At 42.7% G+C, this 25,610-nt stretch overlaps 1 protein-coding gene across 1 annotated transcript in view; it reads right to left on the bottom strand.

Moving 5' to 3' along the window:
• Window positions 1-25,610, bottom strand: part of loxl4 (lysyl oxidase-like 4) — a 57,509-nt gene that overhangs the window by 5,439 nt on the left and 26,460 nt on the right. Inside the window, exons 5-13 of the mRNA XM_029698805.1 lie at window positions 23,020-23,058; window positions 22,522-22,735; window positions 22,047-22,224; window positions 14,856-15,010; window positions 14,042-14,209; window positions 12,857-13,019; window positions 12,255-12,498; window positions 8,008-8,123; window positions 7,651-7,787 (exon numbers count right to left, since the gene is read on the bottom strand). Of these exons, the coding sequence (XP_029554665.1) occupies window positions 7,651-7,787; window positions 8,008-8,123; window positions 12,255-12,498; window positions 12,857-13,019; window positions 14,042-14,209; window positions 14,856-15,010; window positions 22,047-22,224; window positions 22,522-22,735; window positions 23,020-23,058 (1,414 nt within the window). The remainder of the gene's footprint in view (window positions 1-7,650; window positions 7,788-8,007; window positions 8,124-12,254; window positions 12,499-12,856; window positions 13,020-14,041; window positions 14,210-14,855; window positions 15,011-22,046; window positions 22,225-22,521; window positions 22,736-23,019; window positions 23,059-25,610) is intronic.

Genomic DNA, 25,610 nt, shown 5'->3' with positions numbered 1-25,610 from the left:
TGCTTACTAGGGAGTAGGCTGGGTAATAGCCAAGTTAGAATCACACAACGCATTGCTCTGGCTTACCTTTTAGACAAACGGACAATGCTTCTGAATTGGAAAGTGTGTAAACCTCAGTGTTTCAGCATGGACACTTGGTTAAAAGAGCAACCAGGGTTAAGCGCCCCGCCCAAGGGCACAAGGACAGATCCCCCACCCAGTCGAGTCGGGGACCCGAACCAGCCACCTCTTAGCCACTGGACCAAGCTCCTGACCACCAGGCCACCAACCATCCAAGATCCCACCATAGCTCCCCCGAGAGCTGTCCCTCAACCATCCAAGACACACCCACAAGTCCCCCGCCCAAAAAAACTCCCCCTCCACCCCCCAAGCCACCATCCCCTTCTAACCCAACCAAAACCACCACCCACCCACCAACAACCAACAAAAATAACAAAAGAGAAAAAACTGAGAAACAAACAAAAACAACAGAAAACAATACAAAAACAAAAAGCATCAAGAACAACAAAAATCAAAACTGCAAGTCCAACTGTATGCGTTTGTGTGCATGTTTGGCACAATTTACATGTGTGTGTGTGCATTTGAATGCGAGTATGTGTATGCATGTGTACGCACATACAAGCGCTTGCGTGGCATCAGCCTCAGGCAAACAGGCATTGGATGTAACAACGTTCCTTTTTAGTGTCAGTTAATTAATCATTCTATCCCCCGCCGAGCAACTTAACTCCCACTTGTCTCCAGTTCCACATCCCACCCTCAGTTTCCCTCAGCCCATCCCACTTATCTCTTCTGGCCACCCACTTCGGATTTCTACACTTTCTAAATGTCTTTCAAATATGCTGTGATGTTTAAAATAGAATTTGAATCTATCTAATGAAATAGAATCCACAGACTGCAAGTTGAAGATAAATAATTTTACTAAAAGTATGAGTATACTAGTAATTGACTGACCAGGTTTCTCCAAAACTTCCAAAAATGCTATTTCTGGGTCAATTTTAGAATAATGTTATGCTTTTTTGCCATTCCTGAATCTGAGACCAGAAACAGGCTACCTAAGGGCAATACCAGAACAAATGGCCTATTGATTCTGTATCCTCGCAACAAAATCTGCAGAGCTGCGATGGTTGTATGTCCCAAATATTCAACATTTTGTTCGTGGCAAGAATTCTGTGCAATCATTTCAGCTGAAAAATATGAAGTGTTGAATCTTGCGTTGTTTTATATATCAACTCATACACCCTGTGCCATGGAATCGGTAGTGGTGTAAAAATACTTTGAAGTACTACTTAAGTAGTTGTTTTGGGTATTTGTCATTTACTTTACTATTTATATTTTGTCAACTTTTGCATTTACTTCACTACATTCCTAAATAAAACAATGTACTTTTTACTCCATACATTTATCCTGACACCCATACCTACTGCCTCTGATCTGAGTTTTGGATTGTGCCCGGGCTATCCATAAAACTTTTGGTTTGCTTAATAAGCAATTTGAAATGATTTATACTTTTACTTTTGATACTTAAGTATATTTTTTAAATTACATTTACTTTTGATACTTAAGTATATTTAAACCAAATACTTTGAGACATTTACTCAAGTAGTATTTTACCAGGTAACTTTTACTTGAGTCATTTTCTATTAAGGTATCTTTACTTTTACTCAAGTATGACAATTGGGTACGTTTTCCACCACTGGGAATTGGTACGTCAAAAATGTCTTCCTAGTTTGTTACGATGGCGCCGGAGGAGAGGGCTGCCGTCTTATCGGCTCTTAACCAAACATGCTATTTTGTTTGTTTTTTCGCATTGTTCATAACTTGTTTTGTACATAATGTTGCTGCTACCGTCTCTTATGACCAAAAAGAGCTTCTGGACATCAGAACTGCGATTGCTCACCTCAAACTGGATGAAGAGTTCTTCTTCAATGAGTCGGACGGGAGGGATACACTACTACAGACACCCGACCTTGCCCAGATCCCTGTGATTCGCTGAAAAAGGAAACTGATATTTTGTGGAAAAAGATCAGGGTGCCTTGTGAGGATCAGACGACGAGTGGCTAATCTGCCCTTGCCTTCCGTCCTGCTAGCTAATGTTCAATCACTGGAAAATAAATGGGATGTGCTGAAAGCACGTACACTACCGTTCAAAAGTATGGGGTCACTTAGAAATGTACTTGTTTTTGAAAGAAAAGCAAATGTTTTGTCCATTAAAATAACATCAAATTGATCAGAAATACACTGTAGACATTGTTCATGTTGTAAATGACTATTGCAGCTGGAAAGGGCTGATGTTTAACGGAATATCTACATAGGCGTACAGAGGCCCATTATCAGCAACCATCCCTCCTGTGTTCCAAAGGCAAATTGTGTTAGCTAATCCGAGTAAAAATTTAGTTTTAGGTCAGTTAGGATCACTACTTTATTTTAAGAATGTGAAATGTCAGAATAATAGTAGAGAGAATGATTTTTTCAGCTTTTATTTCTTTCATCACATTCCCAGCGGGTCAGAAGTTTATATATACTCAATTAGTATTTGGTAGCATTGCCTTTACATTTTTTAACTTGGGTCAAACGTTTCAGGTAGCCTTCCACAAGCTTCCCACAATAAGTTGGGTGAATTTTGGCCCATTCCTCCTGACAGAGATAGTGTAACTGAGTCAGGTTTGTAGGCCTCCTTGCTCGCACACACTTTTCAGTTCTGCCCACACATTTTCTATGGGATTGAGGTCAGGGCGTTGTGATGGCCACTCCAGTACCTTGACTTTGTTGTCCTTGAGCCATTTTGCCACAACTTTGGAAGTATGCTTGGGGTCATTGTCCATTTGGAAGACCCATTTGCGACTAAGCTTTAACTTCCTGACTGATGTCTTGAGATGTTGCTTCAATATATCCACATAATTTTCCATCCTCATGAAGCCATCTATTTTGTGAAGTGCACCAGTCCCTCCTGCAGCAAAGCACCCCCACAACATAATGCTGCCACCCATGTGATCACAGTTGGGATGGTGTTCGTCGGCATGAAAGCCTCCCCCTTTTTCCTCCAAACATAACGTTGGTCATTATGGCCAAACAGTTCTATTTTTGTTTCATCAGATCAGTGGACATTTCTCCAAAAAGTACGATCTTTGTCCCCATGTGCAGTTGCAAACCATAGTCTGGCTTTTTTATGGCGGTTTTGGAGCAGTGGCTTCTTCCTTGCTGAGCGGCCTTTCAGGTTATGTCGATATAGGACTCATTTTCCTGTTGATATAGATACTTTTGTACCTGATTCCTCCAGCATCTTCACAAGGTCCTTTGCTGTTGTTCTGGGATTGATTTGCACTTTTCGCACCAAAGTACATTCATCTCTAGGAGACAGAACGTGTCTCCTTCCTGAGCGGTATGATGGCTGCGTGGTCCCGTGGTGTTTATACTTGCGTGCTATTGTTTGTACAGATGAACGTGGTACATTTCTCCCAAGGATGAATCAGACTTGTGGAGGTCTACCATTTTTTTTCTGAGGTCTTGGCTGATTTATTTAGATTTTCCCATGATGTCAAGCCAAGAGGCAATGAGTTTACGCCTTGAAATACATCCACAGGTACACCTCCAATTGACTCAATTGATGTCAATTAGCCTATCAGAAGCTTCTAAAGCCATGACATTTTCTGGATTGTTCCAAGCTGTTTAAAAGCACAGTCAACTTAGTGTATGTAAACGTCTGACCCACTGGAATTGTGATACAGTGAGTTATAAGTGAAATAATCTGTCTGTAAACAATTGTTGGAAAAATATCTTGTGTCATGCACAAAGTAGATGTCCTAACCGACTTGCCAAAACTATAGTTTGTTAATAAGACATTTTTGGAGTGGTTGAGAAACAAGTTTTAATGACTCCAACCTTATTGTATGTAAACTTCCGACTTCAACTGTATGTTAGCAAAACTGAAATCTTTTCTGCTGATTGAAGAAGTAATAAAACTGGACTTCTTTAGACTAGTTGAATATCTGGAGCATCAGCGTTTGTGGGTTCGATTACAGGCTCAAAATGGCTAGAAACAAAGAACTTTCTTCTGAAACTTGTCAGTCTATTCCTGTTCAGTGAAGGCTATTCCATGCGAGAAATTGCCAAGAAACTGAAGATCTCGTACAACGCTGTGTACTACTCCCTTCACAGAACAGCACAAACTGGCTCTAACCAAAATAGCAATAGGAGTGGGAGGCCCCGGTGTACAACTGAGCAAGAGGACATGTACATTAGTGTCTAGTTTGAGAAACAGATGCCTCACAAGTCCTCAACTGTCAGCTTCATAAAATAGTACCCGCAAAACACCAGTCTCAACGTCAACAGTGAAGAGGTGACTCTGGGATGCTGGCCTTCTAGGCAGAGTTGCAAAGAAAAAGCCGCATCTCTGACCAATAAAAATAAAAAATTAAGATGGGCAAAATAACGCATACACTGGACCTAGAAGACCAGCATCCCGGAGTCGCCTCTTCACTGTTGACGTTGAGACTGGTGGACCCACACATTGACAATGGCTCTGTACCGGTACCCCCTGTATATAGACCAGCTATTGTTATTTACTGCTGCTCTTTAATTATTTCTTCTCTTACTTTATTTCAGGTATTTTCTTAAAACTGCATTGTTGGTTAAGTGCTTGTAAGTAAGCATTTCACCTGTTGTATTCGGCGCAAGTGACAAATAACATTTGATTTGAGCTATTTTGTATGGCACCCCTATTTTTGTTGTCTTTGTGAATATAGATAGATAGATAGATAGATAGATAGATAGATAGATAGATAGATAGATGATAGATGATAGATAGATAGATAGATAGATAGATAGATAGATAGATAGATCTATCTACTGATCCTAGATCCTCACTCCTACATTTTTTGTCATTTAGCAAACACTCTTATCCAGAATGACTTGCAGTAGTGAGTACAAGCATTTTGATAAATTTTTTCGTACTCCGAGACACTTTGTGAATACAAGCCCTGAATGGTGCACCCCACTGAATAGGCCCTGGAGTTTGAATTACTGTAGATTGTACAACAGGGGCTTCCTTTGTCAAAACTATAACTTCTACACTAGTTACACGCATCTGGGCAATTTCACGGTAAGGTAACAGAGTGACACTGAGACTCAGATTTTTCAAATGTATGTCAAGCCACAACCAATGATTGCAAAGTTAAACAAACCATACAACTGCACAAAGACTACTTTTAACAATTTCCACTGATCATTTTACAAAACGAAATGTACTTAAAGAACAAGTTTGTGCTGTTTATGCCATCATTCTGTTACCCAACTTTGCATCTACACTGTTCTTCAAATAAATTTGTTTTTGTAAAATTTTCTGTGGAAAAAGTTGTATGGTTTGTTTAACTGTACAATTGTTGGTTTTTGTTTGACATACATTTTAAAGTGAAAAATCGAAGTCTCAGTGTCACTCTGCTACTGTGGAATTGCCCATCTCTATCACTCACCCCTGTCCTCCTCTTCCTCCTAGTCTCCCAAGCACTCTCCTCATCCTCTCCTGTTCTCATCCTCTCATCCTCTCTTCTTCTCATCCTCTCTTCTTCTATCCTCTTCTTCTCCTCCTCTCTTCTTCTATGCTCTCTTCTTCTATCCTCTCTTCTTCTCCTCCTCTCTTCTTCTATCCTCTCTTCTTCTATCCTCTCTTCTTCTATCCTCTCTTCTTCTCCCCCTCTCTTCTTCTATCCTCTCTTCTTCTATCCTCTCTTCTTCTATCCTCTCTTCTTCTCCCCCTCTCTTCTTCTATCCTCTCTTCTTCTATCCTCTCTTCTTCTATCCTCTCTTCTTCTATCCTCTCCTCTTCTATCCTCTCTTCTTCTATCCTCTCTTCTTCTCCCCCTCTCTTCTTCTATCCTCTCTTCTTCTATCCTCTCTTCTTCTATCCTCTCTTCTTCTATCCTCTCCTCTTCTATCCTCTCTTCTTCTATCCTCTCTTCTTCTATCCTCTCTTCTTCTATCCTCTCTTCTTCTATCCTCTCTTCTTCTATCCTCTCCTCTTCTATCCTCTCTTCTTCTATCCTCTCTTCTTCTATCCTCTCTTCTTCTATCCTCTCTTCTTCTCCTCCTCCCTTCTTCTATCCTCTCCTCTTCTCATCCTCTCTTCTTCTATCCTCTCTTCTTCTATCCTCTCTTCTTCTATCCTCTTCTTCTCCTCCTCTCTTCTTCTATCCTCTCTTCTATCCTCTCTTCTTCTATCCTCTCTTCTTCTATCCTCTCCTCTTCTATCCTCTCTTCTTCTCATCCTCTCTTCTTCTATCCTCTCTTCTTCTATCCTCTCCTCTTCTCATCCTCTCTTCTTCTCCTCCTCTCTTCTTCTATCCTCTCTTCTATCCTCTCTTCTTCTATCCTCTCTTCTTCTATCCTCTCTTCTTCTATCCTCTCTTCTTCTCATCCTCTCTTCTTCTCATCCTCTCTTCTTCTCATCCTCTCCTCTTCTCATCCTCTCTTCTTCTATCCTCTTCTTCTCCTCCTCTCTTCTTCTATCCTCTCTTCTTCTATCCTCTCTTCTTCTATCCTCTCTTCTTCTATCCTCTCTTCTTCTATCCTCTCTTCTTCTCATCCTCTCTTCTTCTCATCCTCTCCTCTTCTCATCCTCTCTTCTTCTCATCCTCTCCTCTTCTCATCCTCTCTTCTTCTCATCCTCTCCTCTCATCCTCTCCTCTTATCCTCTCTTCTCATCCTCCCTTCTTCTCATCCTCTCTTCTTCTCCTCCTTTTCTCCTCATAGCTGTGGCAGGGCCACCACCTATAATTAAGCCCTGCTCTACATGCCTAAAATACATGTCCGTGTGTGTGTGTACGTGAACATGTGTGTGTGTACGTCTATCACAGAGACATGCAGGGTGATTAAATAAAACAGGCTGTGACACTTAGAGAGTGTGTGATGAAACAGGGAACCATCTTCACTGTAACCTCTCAACTGACTCCCATGGCTTAGGTAGCACAGTCTTTAGGGAACGAATTTTACCACAACCCCCCTATCATTAGCAGGGAGTAATTAGGTAGTGCCAGTAATTACGGGGGTGCTAGTTTCCCTGTAACCCCTCTCTCATCACCTAACAGATATCAGTGAGTTTTACTGGGGGAGCTAGTCTCACCATAACCCTCATTAACAGATAGAGTGTTTCACTGTAGCAACGTTGACTGTTACCCATGGCTTTCCCATGGCTGAGATATAAAAAGAATCGAGAGCCTAATTGGCCCCTGGGATGTCATACTGGGATTAGTAGTCTGAGACAGAAGTGGTGGCTGATGGGAGTTGGAGTATTTGATGTATCCTGAGGTGACGCCCACAAGGACACTGCTGATGAACATGAGACAGGGTCATGACAGAAAGGAAGTGTGTGTGTGTGTGTGTGTGTGTGTGTGTGTGTGTGTGTGTGTGTGGGGAGGGGGGGGGTTAATACAACATAGTTGTCTCTCATGGTATCACATATCACAGAGGGGGGTCTGCAGACCTCAGTCACATACATGTCAAATACTTCAACATGCTTAAAAAAAATGTGCGCGGTACAAAGGAACCAATGAGAGTCTCAAAAGTGCAAACTCGAAGCTTAATCAAGCACACCTGTGTGTGTGTGTGTGTGTGTGTGTGTGTGTGTGTGTGTGTGTGTGTGTGCGTGTGTGTCTGTACCTGGAAGATGTAGTCTCCAGGCTTGACATCGGTGATGTCAATCCACTGACAGTCGATGTCGTGGCGATACGTATCCCAGCAACCCACTGAGATGCCCTGGTCGCCCATGTTGTAGCAGGAGAAACGCTTATGCAGACCTGACACACAGACAAGAAGAGTGACAATACTCTTCAACGTTTTTGGAGCCAGTTTCAGTGACTCAAATAAATAAAATAAAAACAGATTAACCATGGTCCAGGAATAATTCAGGTCATGGACAGCATATGAAGCCAAGTTATTTAAAATAAATGGTTGTTATAAATGTTAATAGCATGTGACATTGCTTTGGCATCCATGTTAATAACATGGTGTTATTACCTTCAGGGCAGTATGTATCCTCCAGACAGAAGCTGGCCTTGTGTCCCTCAGCTATTCTGGTTCCATTCAGAGTCAGCAGATCATAGTGGGTGAACACCTCAATGCTGTGGTAGTGCCTGGTAACACAGAATAATAGGGTGTGTATGTGTGTGTGTTTCAGAATGACAACAGTAGGTCCCCATGTCTGGTAGCCTAGTGACCTCACCACTAAAACATGGGGCAGGGTGTCAGAGTGACACCTCTCATAGAAGCTTGTTTTAGAACTTGCTAGGTAGCACCGCTCACACACAGAGCTGTTTACACACTCACAGTGAATGGGGGGCATTGAAACTCACCCACACACACATTCATGCATTCACGTGCACACACACAGGAACATATACATGCAAGCACACACGCACACATGCATGAACTAAGACATGCACGAACATGTGCAGACACAAACACACCACGACTGTGTTATTGGAACAGATTAAGAAAGGCGGGGCGGCCCTGTACAACCCCCAGACTGTGTAACACAGAGTGGCTCAGTTATATCTCAATTTATCTCAATGTACTCATTAAGACACACACAGTCATTACGCACACACATTCAGTGGACAGCTAATGAATCTGGGTAGATGACAACATGCCGCCAGGCCACCCGCAACCTGCTGGAACAGAATACACACACACACAGAACTCTACAGAGAACACACTGAGGAGGGTTAAATGACTCCTTCTTCTCCGATGACGACAGTCAGAACACACTCTCGTTATCTGACAAGAAATGGCCTTAATTGGGGGCAAAAGTTCCTGACTGGATAGAGGAATGTGTCACATGTATAGGTGGGGAAATGATGCAATTTATATCAAAGTAACTGAACAACAACGAACTGCCACTAAGGCCAATCAACAAATACTGGTTTCTATGTGACCCTATGAGCCAGTTTTTATACAAACGCTATCTACTAACTTACGTTGAGGTCACATTAGTTTGAATATTTTGTTAGTGTCAACAGTAAGAAAAGTGATGCAACGAAAGTGAGGCGTCATTCGCTTGCAATGTTCTGAACAATGACACCGACTAAGAGACAAGTACAACAGAACAGCAAAATGTTTATTCATAACATTATCAAAGCAAAGCTTTATGTGGGCCATACGTTTCCGTGAGTAAGGTTCTGTACAAACAGCAGTTGTTCTACTTAATGACATTGAGGTCATACCTTCACATGTTTTCTAACCTGCCAGTAACTCAATTCAGTTCAAGTCAATAAGACATTATTCCTCCCACACAGACCTCTAACCTGTCACTAACTCAATTCAATTCAAGTCAATGAGACATTATTCCTCCCACACAGACCTCTAACCTGTCACTAACTCAATTCAAGTCAATAAGACCTTATTCATCCCACACAGACAAATTTGTCATGTCCTGACCATAGTAAGATGTGATTTTCTATGGTAGAGTAGGTCAGGGCGTGACAGGGGGTGTTTTGTGTTTTTCTATGTTTTGTATATCTATGTTTAGGTTCTAGTTTTCTATTTCTATGTTGATGTTTTTTGGGATGATCTCCAATTAGGGGCAGCTGGTCCTCGTTGTCTCTAATTGGAGATCATACTTAAGTAGGGTTTTTTTTCCCCCACCTGTGTTTGTGGGTAGTTGTCTTCTGTTTAGTTTATGTACCTGATAGAACTGTGCACTTTCGTTTTCGCTTTATTTTTTCTTTAGTGTTCTGAGTTAAAATAAATATTCATCATGAGCAATCAACACGCTGTGCTTTGGTCCCCTCTCTACGACAGCCGTTACACAATTATGTCCCACAAGTGCCAATTATCCCATTACAGCTGTACAATGCAAGTCTGTGGTGATGGTTTCCATAATAATGCAACTTAGAAACATTTACCTGAAGCATGGTCAGCCAGAGCCACAACTTCCACTACCAACTACTTATAATGACTGACAACCACAGCTAACCACAACAAGCTGGCTGTGTCGGTCTAGGACCAGGACTCCCACAGCCTCCCTTGGACTGTAACTAAGGTCGTTGTCCCGGGTTTGGTTTCCTGGAGCGTTTGTGAGAATTTTACAAAATATATTTTGCTTTCACTAAACCTGAAAATAACTGTTTCTGAATGTGATTTGCGAGACGCACATTCTACATGACATTAGCAAGCCAGCTTGTTTACAACGGGCAAAAAGTTCCACACGACTCGCGCTACCTGGTACTCTGGTCCTGGATCTTGGACCCACTACTCACGCAGGTACAGGATTCATTTCAGCCAGGGTTTATAGCATGGATCAGGATACTTAATGCCCCAGAATCCAGATCATAAAGGGGATAAGTGAAATCTCCCTAACACCTACATATTATATAGAGTTGGGAATTGCCAGAGACCTCACGATACGATTTTATCACTATACTTACGTTCCGATACGATATGTATTGCGATTCTCACGATTCTATATGTATTGCCATTCGATACTGTGATTTTATTACGATTCAATGTTCCAAACATATTGCTCACCATATGTCTGCTGCAGAGGGACAAATGAGAGCCATGAGAAAATAAAAGTGCTGAAAATAAATTATGAAAGAGCTATGAAGGAAAAATAGTGGAGTTTTGATGCAGGTACAGAAAACTAGTGCAAAAATAACCATGCTTTTGTGAAAACAATACAATACAATATATCGTACAAAATTATATCCCCATATGTAACTGTATCAACCACATCCCCTTCATAGAGGTCAACCATATCCCTTTCATAAAGGTCAACCACATCCCCTTACATTTTAGTCATTTAGCAGACGCTCTTATCCAGAGCGACTTACAGTAGTGAATGCATACATTTCATTTTTAATTTCATATTTTTTTTTTTCTTCGTACTTGGCCCCCCGTGGGAATCGAACCCACAACCCTGGTGTTGCAAACACCATGCTCTACCATCTGAGCTACGGGGAAGGCCTTAATAAAGGTCAACCACATCCCCTTCATAAAGGTCAACCACTTCGCCTTCATAAAGGTCAACCACATCCCCTTCATAAAGGTCAACCACATCCCCTTCATAAAGGTCAACCACATCCCCTTCATAGAGGTCAGCCACATCCCCTTCATAAAGGTCAACCACATCCCCTTCATAGAGGTCACCCACATCCCCTTCATAGAGGTCACCCACATCCCCTTCATAAAGGTCAGCCACATCCCCTTCATAAAGGTCAACCACATCCCATCCACAGAGGTCAAACACATCCCCTTCATAGAGATCAACCACATCCCATCCATAGAGATCAACCACATTCCCTCCATAGAGATCAACCACATTCCCTTAATAGAGGTCATCCACATCCTCTTCATAAAGGTCAACCACATCCCCTTCATAGAGGTCAACCACATCCTCTTCATAAAGGTCAACCACATCCTCTTCATAAAGGTCACCCACATCCCCTTCATAGAGGTCAACCACATCCTCTTCATAAAGGTCAACCACATCCTCTTCATAAAGGTCAACCACATCCCCTTCATAGAGGTCAACCACATCCTCTTCATAAAGGTCAACCACATCCCCTTTATAAAGGTCAACCACATCCCCTTCATAGAGGTCAACCACATCCCCTTCATAAAGGTCAACCACATCCCCTTCATAGAGGTCAACCACATCCCATCCATAGAGATCAACCACATTCCCTTAATTGAGGTCAGCCACATCCCATCCATAGAGGTCAACCACATCCCATCCATAGAGATCAACCACATTCCCTTAATTGAGGTCAGCCACATCCCATCCATAGAGGTCAACCACATCCCCTTTATAAAGGTCAACCACATCACCTTCATAGAGGTCAACCACATCCCCTTCATAAAGGTCAACCACATCCTCTTCATAGAGGTCAACAACATCCCCTTAATAGAGGTCAACCACATCACATCTGTAGAGTACAGTGATATAGTAATACAGCTCATCACAAGTATGGCAATATAATATTTCAGCTACTACTAAGTATATGGCAATGCATTGTAAAACTACAACTACCACAATCCCTACATGAAGCAAAACAGGACAACAAGTACAATACCTAAAATTAATATTTCTGGAACTACAAAGCCCCTGACCCCCCAAAAATACCTGTGACACTGGTGCCATGTCCAAGACTTCCTGGTAGCCCTAGGTCTAAAGTCAGCCTGTGTCATGTTCATTATGCCAAAGGCTGCAACTACCACAAATCATATAGCCATCATAAAACTACAACTCCCACAACACCTCTTACCTATGACATGCGTGCCATGTCCAAGACTCCCTGGTAGCCCTAGGTCTGAAGTCGGCCCGTCCCATGTTCATAATCCTGGAGGAGAATCGTAGCAGGCGGCGGTGTCCGTAGGGCCAGTTCATTCTGGCAGCGGAGGATGACAGACAGTTCTCCTCGTTGGCACAGGTCAGCAGGTGTAGGGGTCGGTCCTCTAGGTAGGCTGTCTCCTGAACCAGTTGGGCATCTAGTACCAGGTCAGGGGCAGCTAGGGGGCAGAGGAGAGGGGTGAGTGGTTTGGGGTAATTTAGGCATGTATGGGGGTCAGGGGTGAAAGGTAAATCAGGTCAAGGGCCAGTAGGTCAAGGGCCACTACGGGAGGGGTAGGTTAAAGGTTAATCAGAGATGATCAAACACCAAGTTCACATTCAGAAAGAAAACAGGAGAAAACGTTTTCAAGTGGAAGACTGAAAATAAGTGCTAATATTGGAGTTCAGGTACTTCAGTTTCAAACCATTTTCTCCCATTTCTTGACATTTGAACAGAACCCAGGGCAGGATCTGTTAAAGATTACACAGTTGTAGAGAGCTAGCCAGATGGACAGGTGTGCTTTGATAATGACTCACTCTCTGAACAGGTGACCCCTGCAGCATTAGTCCCTCCCCCTCGGGGACAGTGTACGTGGTTGTTACGGCGACACTGTTGGATTGACAGCTCAGTTCCAACACAGTGGGTTCCACTCAACACCAACTCTGCTGCGTTACGATCCCCAGCCCAATACCACGTCTCCTAGAGAGAGAGAGAGAGAGAGAGAGAGAGAGAGATGTTTGACTTTTGTACATTGCTTTTCTTTCCTCCGTCATCCTGTGAATTGAAAGAAACATGCTTATTGAGAGTTTTTTTGTTCTACTTCATGGGTATTTCTACTATTGGCAAACATCCCTTTCATAAATAACCTCTTTACTGTAGATGTGTATATTTCTATTCCTACTCAAAATAATCTATTTATGGATAGCTGAGATTTTTCCTGCACCACCCATCCACTCACAGACTAGCTTTTGTATAAACATAATGTAGATTGACACACACACACACACACACACACACACAATTAACACACACTTCCCCTTGGGGTATGGGTAGATACAGTCATTTAGCAATGTGCAGTATTTAGCTGCTGGTTGGTCAGGTGACGGTCAGCTGTGGAAATGGCGGTAGGTCTGCAAGTCAGTTACGTTATGACAAATTATAGCAAGTGTTACAAAGGATTATTGTAAGGCATTATGTTGTGTTGAAAGGCATTATACTGTACATGCATTATACATGCGATCATAATGCACTAATTCATATATATATAAGTTTACATACACTTACGTTGGAGTCATTAAAACTCCTTTTTCAACCACCTGAACTATGAAATAACACATATGGAATCATGTAGTAACCAAAAAAGTGTTAAACAAATCAAAATATATTTAATCTTTTGGATTCTTCAAAATAGCACCCTTTGCTTTGATGACAGCTTTGCACACTCTTGGCATTCTCTCAACCAGCTTCATGAGGAATGGTTTTCCAACAGTCTTGAAGGAGTTCCTACATATGTGCCTCAGAAAGTATTACTGAGTATTTCAGCTATCCAGTGATTTTTCAGGTTTGAGGACTCAGGGACACTCAGTGAGTTGATGGGTAAATTGTGGGAGTCACGGTGTACTCTAGGGGTAAACTGAAATGGCACCATATTCCCACAATGGGCTCTGGCCAGAAGTAGTGCACTATACAGTGAATAGGGTTTCATAGGTGTGTTTCCGTACCTGGTGTGCTCGGGATGCGAACCCCAGACCCAGCTGTCTACAGACCACCATGGCTTCGTTGATCCCCCAGTTTTCACTGCAGACTGACCCCCATCTCTTACGACCCCCTACATCCATCAGTACCTCCACACGCCCCTCACCTGGCTCCCTGCCCCCCGCCAATCGCACCTAGGGTAGGATGAGGAAGGAGGGTAGAAGGAGGGAGGGAGGAGAAGAAGGAGGAGGGAGAAAAATACATTTCAATTCAGTATTTTCTCAACCTGTATGTTTCGCAAGTCAGATATTCATAATTATAAATATCGAATGACTCTATAATAATTGAATTGGTATTATAAACTGGGTGGTTCGAGCCCTGAATGCTGATTGGCTGACAGCCGAGGTATATCAGACCGTAAACCACGGGTATGACAAAACATGTATTTTTACTGCTCTGATTACACTCGTAACCTAGTTTATAATAGCAAAATGGCACCTCGGTGGTTTGTGGTAGGCACTGTTATATTGGCTATATACCACACCCCCTCAATCAATCAAATGTATTTATTAAGTCCTTTTTACATCAGCCGATGTCTTAAAGTACTGTACAAAAACCCAGCCTAAAACCCCAAACAGCAAGCAATGCAGATGTAGAAGCACGGTGGCTAGGAAAAACTCCCTAGAAAGGCCAGAACCTAGGAAGAAACCTAGAGAGGAACCAGGCTATGAGGGGTGGCCAGTCCTCTTCTGGCTGTGCCGGGTGGAGATTAATAACAGAACATGGTCGTATTGCTTAATTATATAATGTAAAGGTGTGTGTGTGTGTGTGTGTTCTAACCGTGCTGTCCAGGCCAAGCTTGGGGATGTTGCAGCGTACTGAGGCGTCCTGGGTGTGTTTAAACGTCCAGAGAGGGACATCTTGGAAGTAACAGTCTAGGATAGACTTCTCTGTCCCCAAACACTGGACACTGTTCATATGGATAGGACCAGTACCTAGAGAGAAAGAGGGAGAGGGAGAAGAGGGAAGATGAGAGCATGAACACACCACACCAACCATACATCTCTCTGTATCTTGTGTGGTACTTAACCTAGACACGAGGGCATTGCAATGCAATCCCCCTAAATGGCCCTTATCTAATAGACACACCCACACCCACACCCACAGTAGTGAAAGCTGAGGTTAAAGAGGGATAAATAGATAACGATCTCAGCCATTTGTTTGTGCGAACCGATTGTGCCTTCCCCACCACAACAGAACCCCAACAGCACCCCATCAACAAAAGGTTCCTATCTGTACTTAAGCAACAAAAGGTTCCTATCTCTACCTCTCGCTGTCTGTCTGCCAGAGGAGATAACAAGGCTGTACCTCGAGTACTCCAGAGATCCAACACACATCATTACCACCATTTTGTACTTGAAAAAAAACAACAACAAAAAACACCCGCCACCCAGCCAGTACTTTTCAGAAAGAAAACGTCAATGCTCAATGGTAACTTAGCCATCCGCTACAACCCCCTGGCGAGCAGAGAACACGTGCAAGCAAGAACAGAGCCAAAGCTGAATCGGAGATAAAATACAGTAACACTTGAGTCCATAGATTGGTGCTTCTAACTGTAAAACAACCTGTCAATGTGATGAAGGAAAGAAAGTGGGAAGAGTACTCAAATTTAGACAGTAGGCCAGTACATTAACTTTTATTGATAAGTGTGAAAAGTAACATATAGATAATGAGGAAGTACATCGAGAAGAGGGCTTGGCATTGTTTTTTTTTTACAATGTTTAGAGAAATTTAAAGAAGGTGTAAGCAGGGAAGATATTGAGTCACCACAAAAATAACACACAGGTGATTCTGACCAAAAAAATCAGAGAGCGAGAGAGCAAGGGAGCTGAGAGAAAGCAGGTTGGTGATTGCATAATCAGGGATGGGAAACTCCAGTCCTCGGTGGCCTGATTGGTGTCACACTTTACCCAACTAATCATGATCTTCACTTTAGAATGTAATTAGTTAATCAGGGTTTTCAAGGAATGGGCAAAAAGTGTGACACCACCCCAAGGACTGGAGTTGCCCATCCCTGTTCTAAATTATAGATTGTAGGCCTCCATCCATATTGGTAACAATGACTGGGTATACATCCACCCACATTAAATAGACTAAAGAAAACCCACTTCCTGAACCAACCGTCTCTATATGTGTGTGTAGAAAACCACGTAAAATACCACTGAGTAGTAGGTAGATCAGAACAACCACAGTTTAACTTATCAAGACCAACACAGCTTCTGTGGATTGTGGATCTTCATTTAAAAAAAGCACATTTTAGCTGATTTAGTTCAGTGAAAAAAGGCGGATACAAAATAGATCCTGAGAAACTGGTTACGAAGAATCATGCACACACACACGCACACACTAATGAGCGGACACACACACACGCACACGCACACACACACACACACACACACACACACGTGGATGTATACCACCTCACAGAGTAAAGTAAAAATACACCAGTGTTCGTCAGAATAGGAAACAGAGGCATTGTCCCTGTAATTTAAACCGATGATGATGATGATGATGATGAGAGTTCAAATGGCAGCTGATGAGTTCAGTTTTTGACTTCACTTTACCAATGGTTAAAGCGAATTTGAGTGCTGTAAACAGTCAGCAAATGTAAAATTCACTCCCACTAATTTCCCATTCACTGCTGTGTACTTTGTACAGTTCCTGCTGTATCACATTTGTGTGTGCGTACATTCAATTATCTCCTTTCACGGATCTCATTTTCAGAGAAGAAATGTTTTTGTGTGATCTTTAGACTAGTCCTCTTTCCCCGTGAGGTACAGTAGATTTGGTCTGTGAACCCTATCATATCTCATAGCTCTGCGTGTGCGTGACCTTACAGCGGCTGATTTGCATGTGTGGTAATCCCTTTGACAGACGGTGCAGCGGAAAAAAACATGGCTGACGTATGGTAGTAGAACCCCCAAGAGGATGAAAGAGGTCTATATCTGTGGTAGATGGTTGTGGATGACTGGCTATCAGGATGGCTAGTTCTATAGTTGGTGTCTCACATTAACACATTAACATACTCCCGTGGTCCCGTGTGGCTCAGTTGGTAGAGCATGGTGTTTGCAACGCCAGGGTTGTGGGTTCGATTCCCACGGGGGACCAGTACGGGGGGAAAAAAACGTATGAAATGTATGCATTCACAACTGTAAGTCGCTCTGGATAAGAGCGTCTGCTAAATGACTAAAATGTAAAATGTACTCACGTTAAACACACATTCAGACACACTGTTAACACCACACGTCTCTCTCTCACACAGAGCTATATTTGTGTCCCCAAACAGCCCCACCCAAAAGCTACTGAATGTCACCAACCCTATGGCTGAAAGACACACAGGCAGACCTATATGGTTTTTACTGCTCAGGCTTGGCGACGTGAAAGGGCCTATTTGATGATTGAATGGACTTCAAATAGGATTAAACAACTGAACATTAAGAAGTCCCACGGAAAGAAAAACACCATTAATGTCCCTAAACCACGTTTAACTTCAGAGAGAGGGAAATACTAGGGTTCCCTCCTAACCACTAACCAATTATTTGGGCTATTCTCACTAGCTATGTGACCACAATCATCCCGCTTCCAGCTCCCTAAAGTCTTAAAGATTTGTATCTGTCTGCTTGATTGGCATGTACTGTATGTGCTAACATTAATTATAGCATAGTTTAAAAAAAATGATTATTGTAAATACTATATTTAAACGAATGTTTAGTGACTGTACATTTTACGTGCATTTACTGCATTTATTGAGACTATTGCGTGACAACAACACAAGATATTCACCTGAACATGTCATGCTTACCAAACTACAGTACATAAAAACACCAGTTATTCAATGTATATTTCCTATTGTCTGGGTCTGGGTCTCTGTCGGTCTGTCTCTGTCAGTCTGTCTCTGTCAGTCTGTCTGTCTCTGTCAGTCTCTGTCAGTCTCTGTCAGTCTCTGTCAGTCTCTGTCTGTCTCTGTCTGTCTCTGTCTCAATCTGTCTCAGTCTGTCTCTGTCTGTCTGTCTCTGTCAGTCTCTGTCAGTCTCTGTCAGTCTCTGTCTGTCTCTGTCTGTCTCTGTCTGTCTCTGTCTGTATCTGTCTGTATCTGTCTCAATCTGTCTGTCTGTCTGTCTGTCTGTCTGTCTGTCTGTCTGTCTGTCTGTCTGTCTGTCTGTCTGTCTGTCTGTCTGTCTCTGTCAGTCTCTGTCTGTCTCTGTCTGTCTCTGTCTCAGTCTGTCTCAGTCTGTCTCAGTCTGTCTCAGTCTGTCTCAGTCTGTCTCAGTCTGTCTGTCTGTCTGTCTGTCTGTCTGTCTGTCTGTCTGTCTGTCTGTCTGTCTGTCTGTCTGTCTGTCTGTCTGTCTGTCTGTCTGTCTGTCTGTCTGTCTGCATCTGTCTATCTGTCTATCTGTCTATCTGTCTATCTGTCTGTGTCCGTTAGACTCTGTCCTGTCATCTGGACTCTTAATGTAGGCTTTTTCCAACACCATACATGTATACGTTTATGTGGCCTGCAGAACTCAGTCAAAATTATATAGGACAGTAAAATGTCTAAAAAACAACATGTTATAGAGAGTGTTGGCAGATGTCCCCTAGTCCAGCTATGGCTGTAGCTAAGCAGGTGTTACGAAAGTGTGTAATGTGTGTGTGTGTGTGTGTGTGTGTGTGTGTGTGTGTGTGTGTGTGTGTGTGTGTGTGTGTGTGTGTGTGTGTGTGTGTGTGTGTGTGTGTGCATGTGTGTGTACAGCTGAAAACTCTCACACCCATTGCCCTGCCAATCAGGATATAGTTAGGGACTTGCATTTAAAGCAGGGCGAGAGGATTAAACTATTAAATTAAACCTGTCATTTGATATGACAGCCTAGGAGGCTAGAGCTGCACGCAACATAGTAATGCTACAGGCAGGTCTGGGAACAGACTTAACACAGACATTGTACGCATGCACACCCACACACTGGGTGTTACTGAAGCAGCAGCCCAGTGGTTGGATCAGGAGGAAATATGAACTTATTTTGGGAGAAAATTAAAAGCTTTTCACTTCGCCTTGACTATTACAACACAGGCACATACTGCTGGGTGTTACAGTATGTAGCAGCCATAAGATCTGGGACAGGGGTACTTTGATGTGGCTGTGGCGGGGATTAGGTTGGGATGGGTGTGGTTATATTAGGCTACAGTATAGGTGCAGAAGGCTGATTGATACCAGAGATTGTTGAATAGTGAGAGATGAGGATGCTAAGAGCTACAATGTTCTCCACTCCTAAGGCTCTCTAGAACCAGGAATGAAGAACAGTGGCTATGCCTCATTCAGGGCAGGTGGGGCACCTGTTTAGCTTTTATTATTTTGGCATTAATACATGTCACATATCAGTTTGCAAACAATGTAAAAAAGAAGAAGAAATCTTTGGTTTAATAAAGTCACATACTGTACATGGTCTCCTTTTTGCTTTCTTGAGTAAGGCAGCTCCAAAATGCAGGTGTTTCAGCCTAGCTCAGTACTTTCTGTGGTGGTGGGGCAGCCAGCGAAAATACAGAGTGTAGGGGTTGGTAATGTTCTCTAGTTGTGCCGTGATTGGCTCAGTGTTCTCACACTCATGGGGACACTTCGTCAGAGCAAAACCTACGGGTAGAGCTAAAAAAATTCAAGGCTGTTGGGTGCTGCCATAGACTTTGGAAGTGCACATCCATGAAGGCTCAAGGTCATTGGCCACAGATAAAAATACATCAAATCACGTTATATCTACTGTAGCTGTGATTGGACTGATCATGTCAACATCATACTTTCAAAATCTTCGCTAGCAGTCATCATCATAAATCAAGTCGACAATCTACTGGCAAATCCTTTTCAATCCTTGTCATATGAAGAGAAATTATAGATAAAACGTATCGGTGCTCATCAACCATTGGAGATAAACATTACACAACAAGTTGGAAACGCAAATTCAACAATGAGTGCTAAGGTGCCACTGCAGCCAGGTGTGTCACAGCCAGGTGTGACCGGGAGAACCATGAGACGGCGCACAATTGGCCCAGCGTCATCCAGGTTAGGGGAGGGTTTGGCCGTCCGAGATTTCCTTGTCTCATCATGCTCTAGCGGACTTTGGTTGTCAGTGTTTCCTCCAACACATTGGTGCGGCTAGCTTCCGGGTTAAGCGAGCAGTGTGTCAAGAAGCAGTGTGGCTTGGCTCTCGACCTTCACTGAGTCCGTAGAGGAGTTGCAGTGATGAGACAAGATCGTAACTACCAATTGGATATGACGAAAAAGGGGGTAATGCCATGGGCCACGAAAGTTTGAATACATTGTCCATGCTGTCCATCCAGCATGACTTCTGCTGCATTTAAAACAACTGGAAACTCGGAACTGGGAAATCTCAGACATGTTAGTGAAAGACAACTGGGAACTTAGATAAAACTAGCTCCGACAGGGAAAATCCAACTCAGAAATCTAATTCGGAAATCCAAGTCAGGATTTTGGGACTCCATACAATGTCTTGTATGCTGCTGCATACATTCTTGCCCGGTTGGTCAGTTTGGTCGGACGGCCAGCTCTGGGCAGAATCTGGGTAGTTCCATATTTTCTCAATTTCCCAATGATGGAGACCACTGTGCCTTTGGAAATGTTCAACACTCTAGAAATTGTCATCACAATTCTATCTTGGAGATCTATGGACAGTTCCTTGGACTTCATGGTATAGTTTCTGCTCTGACATGCACTGTCAACTGTGGGACTTATATAGACAGGTGTGTTTATTTCTAAATCATGTCCAAACAATTGAATTGGTTACAGGTGGACTACACCAAGTTGTAGTGACATCTGAAGGATGATCAAAGTAAATTGGATACACCCGAGCTCAATTTTGAATGTCATAGCAAAGGGGTGTGAATACTTATTAGATATTTATGTATTTCCTTTTCAATAAATTTGCTACATTTTCTAAAAACATTATTTCACTTTGTCATCGTGGGGTATTCTGTGTGCAGATGGGTGAAAAAAAAACTAGATTTAATTCATTTTGAATTCAGGCTGAAACACAACAAAATGTGGAATAAGTCAAGGGGTATGATTACTTTTTGAAAACACTTTAGTTCAATATAAAGCCACCAAGGTTTATTTAGAGATCAGGTGCTGTTACATATCCCTTTTTCAGCTATGGGATTTATCAGCACAAACTATAAACCCTACCAATCCACTCCCTGCTCCACCTAGACTTCTCCCATCTAGGACAGGGAAAGACCCGTGGCTAGGTGGTAAAAACATCTGGTGGCTGTCGCATATTAGGAAATAAAAAAATATATAAAAAAATGCACAGCTGTGTGTCTGCGTGTTTGCGTGTGCACGTCTTGGTGGAGCTGAGATTGCTGACTCCATTCCTTTGAGGAGCATTCGGCTGTGATCTGAGCCATATACGCAAAGCCCTCCAGCTGCCCAAGCACACACACGTGCGCACACACACGTGCGCACACACACGTGCGCACACACACACACACACACACACACACACACACACACACACACACACATACAGCTGCAGTGACCATGGTGGAGAAGAGTGGAAATCCGCTAACAGTGTGTGAACCACAGATCAGCACCCTCAGGCTCACAAACAAATACATTCTCAGACCATTCAGCGGCAGACGAGCGTAGAGTCCTAAGATAAGTCCTAAGCATGGCTGGAAAAGTTCCTCTGATTCACATGGAATCTCAAACAGCCTAAGGTACACAGAGTACAGAGACATATACATGGGTGTGTTCTCTCAGGTGCCTGTGCCTAGGACCCTGAAACCTATAGGGCAGGATGAAATGGAAGAAACTGGTAAAAACACAACTTCCATGTTCACGTGGCACAACCGGAGTGAACGTTTTCCTTTGCCAGTCAGAATAAAAGTCGAACCTTGACCCCTGTAGGACAGACAAAGAGTCAGACAGAGAGAGACAGAGAGACAAAAAGACAGAGAATAACAGATAGAGAGGGAGTCCTGCCCTACCTTGTCCCATGTAAGCTCCAGTGAGGGCCTCTTTGGCGGTTCCGAAGCCCAGCTCCCTGCACACCACGCTAGCTGAGACGCGGTTCCACACGTGGTCTACGATGGTCCCCCACTTCCCCTCCTTCAGCACCTCCACCCGGCCCTCACCCAGCCTGGGGCCAGCCTTCAGACGCACCGGCTAGAGGGGGAGAGGAGAGAGAGAGCGAGAGTCAGAATGAGCGAGAGAGACAGCAGGAGACCAAAATACAGAGAAAGAGAGAGAGAGACACAGAGAGACAGAGAGACAGAAAGACAGAGAGAGACAGAGAGTGTCAGCATCATGTATGACTAGACTGTATTATTGTCTAAGAATGTTTTGTATCTTATGTTTGCGCAGAACACAGGAAAAGTGTCTAGGTCTTGGCTCTTAGCACAGTGATGCATGATGTGTGTGTGTGTGTCTATGTTTTTATGTGTGTGTGTGCCTGTCTCTTACCACAATTGGGTGGGGTGCCTGGGGTCTTCCAGATGACATACGTGCAAATTGCGGTCCCGGTACACACCTCGCCACCGCATGTCTCCCACTCTTACAGGGGGTGGGGCTATGTGGAATGGACAGCTGAGCGTGACACTCTGATAGGCTGGTCTCTGACCCCAGGCAGTGAACCTTCTCTACCCAGAAACCTTTTTTACGAGCCATGAGGCTCAGCCTAGGAAGTGGGAGAGAAGCGGTCATAAATGTCATATAACGCTTTATAACACATAACGTGTGCATAGCTAACGTCTGTCATGTCAGTTCCATGAAGGAGAGGAACAAGACAAGAACTATCCAGTAACACTTCATTTAAACACTCTACATAATGCATTATAAGCACATTTAAAACTCACAAGGCATTATAATAGAGTTCAAATCAGATGCACAAAAATGATCAACATCTGGAGAAAAAAATAATTTGTAGTTAGTTGAGATGTTCAGACGTTGACTAGGTCTTACCTTGTGGATGGATCAGCAACCTTGGTGTCCCAGATTTTCCTGTGAAGAAACAGGAACATTAAGAAAGGATGTTAGTATCTCTTCTGTTAACTAGTTGAGGTTTCATTAAACACATGTTATTCCTGTGAGGTGAGATGGCTAAATCTTGCCTACAGAATCAGCGTTTATAGAAGACAACTGTGTCATGTATTTGGCAGTGGTGTAAAGTACTTAAGTAAAAATACTTTAAAGTACTACTTAATTTATTTTTCGGGGTATCTGTACTTTACTTTAGTATTTCTATTTTTGACAACTTTTACTTTTACTCCACTACATTCCTAAAGAAAAGAATGTAATTTTTACTCCGTACATTCTCCCTGACACCCAAAAGTACCAGTTACATTTTGAATGCTTAGCAGGACAGGAAAATGGTCCAATTCACCCACTTATCAAGAGAACATCCCTGGTCATCCCTACTGCCTCTGATCTGGCAGACTCACAAACACAAATGCTTCGTTTGTAAAGGATGTCCGAGTGTTGAAGTGCACCTCTGGCTATCCGTAGATTTTAAAAAATCAAGAAAACCGCGCCGTTGTGTTTGCTTAATTAAAGGAATTTGAAATTAGTTATACTTTTACTCTAACTTTTGATACTTAAGTATATTTTAGCGATTACATTTACTTTTGGTACTTAAGTACATTAAAAACCAAATAGTTTTAGACTTTTTCTGAAGTAGTATTTTACTGGGCGACTTTCACTTTTACGTGAGTCATTTTCTTTTAAAGTATCTTTACTTTTACTCAAGTATGACTATTGGGTACTTTTTCCACCACTGGTGCTTGGTTAATGCCACACAGAATGATACCCACACACTGTAGATATCTGGTGTTTGGATAATATGATCCATGCCACACAAAATGATACCCACACACACACACAGTTTATTAGCCATATCGGTGGACATGTGTTGTTGATGAACACAGATGGGTGAAGCATTCCCTACACCTCACAAACTGGCCTCACATTTGGTTAATATGGTCCATGCCACACAGAATTACAGCCAAACACATTGTCAAAAAAAAGCCACCTTGGTGGGCATGTGTTTGTGTACATGGACACAGACAGTACCAGTTATGCCCTAGAAGCATCTGTACCTGACATACTGGCCGTACGGATGTCAATAAGTATAAATACACTTACATAGACAAATATGTCAGCCTACAGAAAGGCCCATCTGTGTTGTGTTACAGTAAATCTTTGTGTGTGCGTGCATGTGTGTGCGTAGGTGGTACTGTGGTGACCATGAGTGGCATAGTTAGAATAAGAACAAACTCATTTTTCCCTGTTCTCTCTGACCACCACGTCCTGGCTCTCGCTGCTTTACTTTGGGGTGTAGATATTTGCATCAGGAATGTCTAGGTCTGTGTGTATGTTTAGAATGAGTGGTCAGAGTGTAGGCCTATGTACCACACACAGCAGTGTACTGTATGTTAAGTACTGTCAGCTAAGCCAGGCTTCAAGGGAAAAACAATGATCTCTGTTGCCAACGTGGGGGTATAGGTCTGCTCAAACAACTGGGTTGTATTCATTAGGCAACAAATCGAAGGAAACAGACTGAAACAGGGATGGACTACCTATTTTCGTTTTCCATTTAAAAAGTTGCTAGACTCTTAGAAAAAAAGGTGCTATCTAGAACCTAAAACGGTTCTTTGGCTGGCCCCTAGGAGAACCCTTCGAAGAACCCATTTTGGTTCCAGGTAAAACCCTTTTAGGTTCCATGTAAACAATCTTTCCACATAGGGTTCTACATGGAACCCAACATGGTTCTACCTGGAACCAAAAAGGTTCTACCTGGAACCAAATAGGTTTGCCTATGGGGACAGCCAAAGAAACCTTTTTTCTAACAGTATACGTTTGGTCATAATGAATATGACCCTGGTGTGGTGTTGCTGGGGTGTTGGTAACATGACAAAATAAGAACTCTTAAATCACTCTTACTTGGCATCTTACAGGAACATTGCTGGTACAACAACATTTGTAAATAACTGGATCACTAGGAATGGATTCAAGAATAAACATTTAGCATTTAGAATTTTGAAACAACTCTTTAACCTAACCAACCATGTATAGGCTATATACAAATGTGACTTTGAACAGCTATGAGCGACATTGCTGGGAAAATGTTGAAACAAAACCCCCACACGCACACAAACAAACACTCAGTGTTGGCACACTTTAACCGTAAGAACTGGTCAGGCCGTCCGAGAAACTAAATAAATGAAAGACCCGAATGGACTTTGATTCATAAAACATTTTGGCCAGAGTCCATTCCTGGCACTCCATCACAGGCATAGCCAAGACGTGCCCAAAAAGAATCCCCTGTTGATTCTCTCTCTCACACACACACACACGGTCGATCAGCATCAAAGCAGCCGTCCCTCAGTTCCCGCAACAGGAGTGCCAAACAGGAGTTGAGGTAGACCACACACACACCTCAGTCAGTTGCACTTAGGGAAACAAATACATCTACAGATAACACAGGCTATTTGGATTTCCATCATGAAACTAACAAACATTTCTGCCTTTCTAGTCACATACTACAAACAAGGATG

Source organism: Salmo trutta, chromosome 18, assembly GCF_901001165.1.
Source record: "Salmo trutta chromosome 18, fSalTru1.1, whole genome shotgun sequence".
NCBI lineage: Eukaryota > Metazoa > Chordata > Actinopteri > Salmoniformes > Salmonidae > Salmo > Salmo trutta.
This window is presented reverse-complemented; position numbering and strand designations above follow the sequence as displayed.